General features: G+C 42.9%; 1 protein-coding gene across 1 annotated transcript; it reads left to right on the top strand.

Annotated features, from left to right (window-relative positions):
• Window positions 1-711: 711 nt before the first annotated feature.
• On the top strand, window positions 712-2,619 carry LOC117359700 (ubiquilin-4-like). The gene is given in 2 exon segments (XM_033942915.1): window positions 712-1,665; window positions 1,667-2,619. Coding segments are annotated over 2 exon segments (1,680 nt in total). The 3' UTR covers window positions 2,393-2,619.
• The last annotated feature ends 5,950 nt before the right edge of the window (window positions 2,620-8,569 follow it).

Raw genomic sequence — 8,569 nt, 5'->3', positions numbered from 1 at the left:
ACAAACTTGCTCCTGGAACGAATTAAGTTCGTTGTGTGAGGCACCACTGTACACGGTTTTGATTCATGTAAATTTACAAGAAGGAGAAATCACGAAATGCTTACTGCAGAAAGAACAACGTCTTATTTTTAATAAAAATACTATGCATCCATATGGACTTAATTCTGAAATAGAATGGCTAAATTTGTAAGTCTAAGGTGGAGTCCGATACATCATTTCCGGTTAGAATTGAGAGACCAAAAGAGGAGGGACTAAAAGCAATATGGAGAGAGTATATATAAGACACGATAGTTGGTCGATCCCCAGCGTGTTCATTTTGAGGTGATAACCCAGCAGAAGTAAGCCATATAGGTATGTAAAAATGAATTATTTAAATAGGTTGGTCTAAGAGACAATGCATATGAGATTAAGTAAGATATAGAAATTCAGTACCGTTTAAATATTTAAGTTTTAATTAGGTTTTAATTAAAATTGTGTTTTTAACAGGAACCCCTCCTGATGAAGGACCTGAAACTCGAGTCGGGGGGCCGGGCTTAAGAATAAATTTTAGCGAACACGGAAGTTAAAAGTTAACACTATATGCACAAGCACTTTATGATTTAAGCACTTTACCTCGCTGGAGCTGGAAGTTAAAGAGAATAACGCCAAGCCTATTGGAACAGCCATCAAGATAAGTGTGGTTTTTAAAAAAACTATCTACAAATATATATAATGAGTATTAAAGAGTCTTACCAATTATATAGAAGAAGGAGGCTGATCTTTGCTGGGAAGATCCTGAAGGATGGCGACACTTTAAACCAACATGGGATTAAAGATGGACTGACAGTGCATTTGGTCATCAAGACGCCCCAAAAGACTCCAGATCCCTCAGCTGCTGCATCTTCACCTGCTTCTTCCACTACTACTTCTCCGGCGGGTGCTGGCACTGCCCCTACGGCTAGTACACCTGGGTCTCCCACTGCCACAGACCAGCCTTCGACTTCCGGCAGTGCCCCATCAGACAGCGGCGGCGGTGGCGGTGATGTCGGTGGCGGCGGTGATGCTGGTAGTACCAGCAGTAGGCGGAACAGTGGAACTGGGGTGACGACAGGCCCCAGCGGGGGACCATCCAACGAGTCTCCCTCCATCCTCTCCGGTTTTGGTGGCCTTGCTGGTCTGGGCACCCTGGGCATGGGCTCGGCCAACTTCATGGAACTGCAGCAACAGATGCAACGGCAGCTGATGTCCAATCCCGAGATGCTGTCGCAGATCATGGAGAACCCACTGGTCCAGAGCATGATGTCCAGCCCCGATCTGATGCGACAGATGATCATGGCAAACCCTCAGATGCAGCAGCTAATGGAGAGGAACCCTGAGATCAGCCACATGCTGAACAATCCCGAGCTCATGCGACAGACTATGGAGTTAGCCCGGAACCCTGCGATGATGCAGGAGATGATGAGGAACCAAGATCGAGCCCTCAGTAACCTGGAGAGCATCCCGGGCGGGTACAATGCCCTGCGGCGGATGTATACGGACATTCAGGAGCCCATGTTCAGCGCAGCAAGAGAACAGTTTGGCAGTAACCCTTTTTCCTCCGTGCCTGGAAACACAGATGCCTCAGCGTCGCAGCCCTTAAGGACAGAGAACCGAGAGCCCCTGCCGAACCCCTGGGGTCCCTCATCGCCCACCAAACCAAAGCACGCCTACCATATCGAACCCCCTTGGAGTCAGCGCTGGCAGCCTGGGCTCCGGGATGTTTAACAGCCCAGAAATGCAGGGCTTGCTACAACAGATATCGGAAAACCCACAGCTCATGCAGAACATGATTTCCGCCCCTTACATGCGCAGTATGATGCAGACCCTGTCGCAAAACCCAGACTTGGCAGCACAGATGATCGGAAACAACCCTCTCTTTTCCGGGAACAGTCAGCTCCAGGAGCAGCTACGGCTTCAGCTGCCAGCGTTTCTGCAGCAGATGCAGAACCCGGAGGCTCTCTCGATAATGACCAATCCCCGAGCCATGCAGGCTCTGCTACAAATCCAGCAGGGACTTCAGACGCTGCAAACAGAGGCACCAGGGCTGGTTCCCAGCCTCAGTTCATTTGGGTTGTCTGGAACGCCCCCCTCCACCGGAGGAAGCACAAACCCTGAGAGTCCGCCATCTTCCACCTCCGTGCCAGCAGGGGGCAGCAGCTCCCAGCAGCAGCAGCAACTCATGCAGCAGATAATTCGGATGCTGGCTAATAGCGGTTCTCAGGTGCAGAATCCAGAAGTGCGCTTCCAACAGCAGCTGGAGCAGCTGAACGCCATGGGCTTTATCAACCAGGAGGCCAACCTGCAGGCCCTGATTGCCACCGGTGGCGACATCAACGCAGCCATCGAGAGACTGCTGGGCTCCCAGCCTTCCTAAAGCCACAATCTGCCTCACTGGACATGCACACAAACACCTCAATCCATCTGCCAGCAGCCATTGCTCGTGTTTCAGGCTTCAGCCCTCGTTGCCATATTCTTAAGTTAAGACTGCAGGTTGAAGCCATCACTACCTTCTTTCCGAGTCTGGACTCTAGCAGGTGGCTAGCAGAGACCCAAATCTCTCTCTCTCTTTTTTTTTTTTCCATTTCTAAATTCCCCCCCCCCCCCCCCACCTGCCCCAGTGTGTATGTCAAATGCTCATCCTCTGTAGAAAACCTACTCTTAACCTCAGTCCTGGTATTCTGAATTTGCTTTCATTCTAATAGTATAAATGATAAATCATTTTTGTTTAATTTAAAAAAAAAAAAAAAAAAAGAAGAAGGAGGCTGGCAATGGGACATTAGAAGTGTGATGATGGTCCCAAATGTACCCCAGTTCAGTGAGATCACAGAATACACGGGTATTGGTCTGAACACTTCACAAATTATAATTAAATTTAATTATTATTTATAGAGCTATGAAAATAATAAATAGAGATTTAATAATCATCACAGAATAACATTGTATATCTCCCTATTAGTTGGTATATCAAAGAACTCTTTGTCTGCCATGACCTGTTCATTGTCAGGGGAGGGGGATGAAGATGGGCGCCGGAAGCGCCAGAGGCCAGGGTCGATACGGATGTGGCAGCAGCAGAGGCTGCATGTGCTAACCGCATCCATAAACATCGTTGATGTTTGCGGTGCGGATGTGCACCAATGATGTCAGTGCGCCTTTGAGTAGACATCATCAGCAAGTGTCCACGCATGCGTGGAAGCATCATTTTGCCGGTTTGGGCCTAGAAGTCCCAAAGGAGTTATCTTTCTTGCTGGCAAGTGCCAGAGAGGCTGGGAAGTACCGGAGGAGTTGAGGAAAAGGCTCCGGAGAGCCTTTCCCAAAGATGGAAGATCGCGAGCAATTTTTTTATTTTGAATGTTCGCGCGGGAACTGCCAGCACAAGGGTGCTGGGCAGGTGTCCAGTGGTCATCTTGGCAATGGTGTCCCTAGTCAGCTCGAGGTTGGAGCCTCATGAAGCATGCAGCAGACTGGAGTAAGGAAGATTATAGATTTTAAAGGTCTTTAAGGTGATTTTAAAGTAAGACCTGAAGTTGTTTACTTATTTTTGCTGCAGGTGGTTTAATTTTCATTTTTATTCAGTAACTTTTGGAATTTTAGCCTGCTGACTTCTGCACCAGGTTGGAGTTCCACATGCAGAAGTCAGCAGTGCTTCTAAAAGTTCTAAACTGCCGGTGTGACAGTAAGGGGTTGGTTTTGTGAGGAAGGAGCTGTGTAAGGAGAGTTGTCTTGTGATTTGAGGAATTTTTAAGGTTTTTCTGGAAAAGAAAGTGATTGAATTGGTGCTGGTTAAGTTGGGTAATTTTTATTCTATAGTACTGCTTGATTTAAAGTGGAGTTAATTTGCTCTCGGTTTAAAAGTAATTTAAGTCTGGTGAAAAATAGAAAGTGACTTGGTGAATTGGTAAGTAGGAAGTGTTGTTTCTTTTGTTGGTTATTATTGTTTGAATAGAATAAAATTTTAATCTTGGTTATATTCACCTAATTTTTTTTATGAGAAAATTATCATAAGTAATAAGGAAATTTTATTCAGGCTTGAGTGGGATAAAGTATAGGGAAACCTAATTATCTGTTGATTTATTAATATCTAGTTTTAAGTACAATAGTATAATATTTTTCAACCATAGAAGCTCTTAGGGATAAGGTTTTGCTTTGTTGAGTTCTTTAAGATAGGAAGTAGGTATCTCATTAGTGTCATCATCATCAAGAAGAGCGCAGGTACCCAACGCTGCTACAGAAATAAAAACAATACTTATCAGTTCCAGGGTCCATTGTTCTTGAAGACATCTTCTGGAAGTCTGTAAGAGAAAAAACACACACACACAAAGACTCAATTTCTTAAACTACCACTTTCCTACATTTCAGAATTAGATTACATTGATGAAATAGTAAAAGATATACTTATCTTATATTGTTTAAATTTAGTGAGGGTGTATCTATGTGAGATTAAAAAAACTTGGCTTTGTTATAAATTTGCATACAATCTTTGCGTACTTAAAATTTGTATTAATAAATGAACATCTTATTTAATCAATATTTTGTTTTTGCAAACTGTTGTTTTTTTTATCACCTGAAAACTTTGGGTTAGGGTGAGATATATTCTCTGTGATCACTTCTCTTGAGAGACATTGCTCATTTAAGTACCCTAATTTTGGCTGACTACTACGAAAATGGAGAGGTAAGGATAGTGGCTCAAGAGGGTGGGGTAACACAAGCACACTAAAAACCCTGACATCTTGTGTTTTATTGCTCTCTGGAACACCTATTTACAACTTCCATTGGTCTCCCATTAATTGAGGTTGGGGAGGAAGGGGGGATGGTATAGGGGAGTATGAATGTATGTGTGGATGGTTGGATGTGTATGGGATTTGGTGAACGAGGTACACTTCCCCTAGGGGAGGTGGCTGAAGGGAATGGGACAGTTAGGGATTTATGAAAAATAAGGTTTTGGGGAGAATGTGCTGGAGACTCTACCTTCCTGAAGGGGAATTGCACTCTGTTGTTTCTTGGCCTGCTGTAATCGCACTGCTTAGCTCGTTACATTTTGGAGGGATACTATGGATACTGGACTCATGATTACTGACACTCCACAGATATCTGCATTTTTCTCCTGCCATCCTGCTCTGCCCCAAATCTCCTGCTCTCTGCCCCAAGTGCTGCCCTGGCCTTCTCCTGCAGTGCGAGCCCGTGGTTTTAACCCACGGGTTTAAAGCGGGTTAAAACCACAGGCTCACTGGGCTAGATAAAAGTTTTTTTAAAAAAAGTTGCTGCTCTTCGATGCATCTACAGATGCATGCGTCAGGATTGCTACAGATCAATCCCAGCGGTCGGTTGGGGGCGTGATTCTGATCGCCATCATTTGCATGAGATTCGTGAATCAGCCTCCCGGACATGGATTGCATCCCTCACAGATCAGATCTGTGCCCTTAGTGAATCTAGGCCAGGAGAAGGTTTAGAAACACTGCAAACCAGACCTGATTTTTTTATATTTGTTTATTAAAATACTTTGTATACCACTTAGCTATCACAAGATCAAAGCCTAATCAAATAGACACAAGAGGGATCAGAGAAGACTGGTATTTGCCATTCTTCCATCCCACCTTTTTCCTCTATATCCCATGCCTAAAAGCAGAAGGCTGAAAACTTTGATCTTTGTGCTGAATGGATACCTCCCTTGCATACATTTCGTGATAAGCCGTTGATGGGTTCCTTAGCAACGTCCTTACATGCTTAACACTTTATAACTCCAGGTATTTTGCACTCTTCAGATAAATATAACACCATCCCTGGGGAGCCTAGCATTTTCAGGGATCCAAAGACCTGTTGCTATAACAACAGGGATAAGGGGTTTCATATGGTTTAGATAGGAACCACAATCAATACATCTATATAGAGGCATTCTTTAGTTTACCTGGTAGGGCAGAGGGTTAGTGATCTCATTAGCAGGCTATGGATTTCTTCCCTTGTAACACACAAACATTAAAAGAAATAAACAAATAATATATGAGGAACCATCTATAGGGGGGGGGGAAAAGAATACATTAAAAAAAGCAGATTTGTAAAACTGCAACAAAGTATTTTTCAAAGCAATAGATAAATTCTGTTAAACAAGACCTGCTTTGGAGGTGTACAAGTTGTGCAACCACATGTGGCATCTTTAAATAGTTTATGAGTTGGATGACAACAGCGACCGTGGGGGGGGACCCTTGATAAAGCACAAACAGTGCGAAACATGTTGGGTTATTTCCTCCCTGGTCACACATACTAAGCTAAGTTTTAGAACAACTATAAAGCATTATTTATTGGGAAAATTATTAATTAACTTATATATAAAATAAAATGAATTTAAATTAGGTTGTAAGAAAAATATTTGGTGGGCCAATGATGAAGAGCCATGTAATTCTTCCCGCTATAAGATTGTATTTGGCGGTAGAGCGGTGGGTCTCAGGCCAAAAAGGTATATTGAAAATTTACATCCAGAAGTTTATTTATAACAGTAATAGTGGTTCTGGACTTACCCTAAGTTTGATATCAATACTCTGGAGCATCAAATAAAAAGGGGCATTTCATTGCTTCTCTATCTTGTGGTTGGGGCGATCTTAGTACTGACTAGATATAGAGAGGAGAATGCTGAGAAAGGATAGAGAGATAAAGAAAAGGTAATGCTGTCATGGAAATGCCTCCATTACTAAAGAAAGGAGTGCAGAACTGGAGTACAAATTTCAGTTTTTGCATAGGGTGCCAGTTAGCGTACAACCTGCCCTGCAGTTAAGAAAAACATTGCTCATTGTGTCTTGCCAGACTAGGGAACTGGGTTTGATTCATGGACTTATCCATTTCTCTGGACCCATCAGTAGCTGGGGACCATTTCTGCAATTTAAACATTCTTTAAAAAGTTGTAGAACATAATGTTTTGCAATGAAAGCAATTTTATGTACTCTGTGTAAGGTTGCCAACTGTTTCTATTGCTTTACCCCACTGCATGCATATATCTCTGCTCTTAGAAAAAGAAAATCAGAACAAGTCTATGCATGTGGAAAAAATCACAAGTAGATCAATCTCTGTAAATCCAGATATTTTTTCTTGAGTGCGCCAATACCAGATATGAGGTCTGCCAGGATTTTCAGGTTTATGTGGCAAAAATCATTACAGACGAAAAAGTCAATGTTGAGAAGAGCATGCTAAGGAAATACTAGTGCACCATAAGCCTGAAACAGCATTAGACCAGTCGATTACTGAAACATCAACAGAGTGAGGACAGATGCCAAGCCATTTACAATGGACAACATAATCAAAGCTATTAATGGACTAAGGAATAGAAAATCACAAGGATTAGGTAACATTTGTGTAGAACTCTTGAAGAAAGGACGCAATCAAATGATAAAATGGCTACTATGATTATGTTAAGCTAAGCAGCAAGGGAAATAATAAAAAAACACATTAGATAACTGGAAAACTATGCCATATCTTGAATTGTTATTTGAATATTGTTACTGCTGTAATTGTCTATTGCCTATGTTTGATTTATACTTGCAACGCCGTCTTGAGAGAATGCCTTTAAAAAGGAAGTAAATAAATCCTAATAAATAAAGGAGAAATTAGGTTCTTAACTGCTAATTTTCTTTCTTTTAGACTCTCCAGACCAGTACAGCCTTCACTGATGATTAATAGCTCACCATGACCAGCAGGTGGAGACTGAGACCAAATTTTGGTTATAGTACTTAATAGTTGTCCCTCCCTCTATCTAACAGTCTGCCGAATAGCCAAGCAGAACTAAGAAAAGCTAATCATAAACAGTAACAACACCCCGAAAATGAATGACAACTAATATACAGGAATGCTGTTGGAAAATGCATAGGATAGGCCCCTGCAGCAAAATGTCCCCACAGCTCGCCACCTACGCCAGCTGAGCCACAGCTGCTTTTCTTTGATTTCCCTGGCCCTAGAAAAATATAGAATCTGCAGAAAAAAGGAAAATCTTCACACGCAAAACCCATAAGAACAAAAGACAACAGATAGGGTGGTCTGGAGAGTCTAAAAGAAAGAAAATTAACAGGTAAGAACCTAATTTCTCCTTCTTTGTCAACCTCTCTTCACTGATGGGATGTACCAAAGCAGTATCCATCACAGGTGGGACTCCCGAAGGGCCGACACCAGAACATGCTCACCGAACACCACGCCCCAACATGCCAGAACATCCACACAGTAATGGCGAACAAAGGATTGAAGAGAAGACCAAACTGCAGCTTTACAGATAGCCATTGGAGGCACAAGAGAAGACTCAGCCCAAGAAACTCCTTGACTCTGAGTGGAATGAGTGTGAGAAAATCCGGAACAGACTTCTTCCAAAGACGATAAACAGAACCGATAGTCTCCTTAATCCAATTTGCTTTGGTAGCCTTGGAAGCACCATCCTCTTTACGAAGATCTGCCAAGAGGACAAACAGATGATCCGAATTCTGGAACTCCTGGGTCCACTGAACATAAGAGCACAGGACTCGAAAGACATCCAACTTGCGCAATTGCTTCTGCTCCAAAGAGGCCTCCCGACTTTTCAACA

The sequence above is a fragment of the Geotrypetes seraphini genome, chromosome 4 (genome assembly GCF_902459505.1).
Source record: "Geotrypetes seraphini chromosome 4, aGeoSer1.1, whole genome shotgun sequence".
Lineage (NCBI taxonomy): Eukaryota > Metazoa > Chordata > Amphibia > Gymnophiona > Dermophiidae > Geotrypetes > Geotrypetes seraphini.
This window is presented reverse-complemented; position numbering and strand designations above follow the sequence as displayed.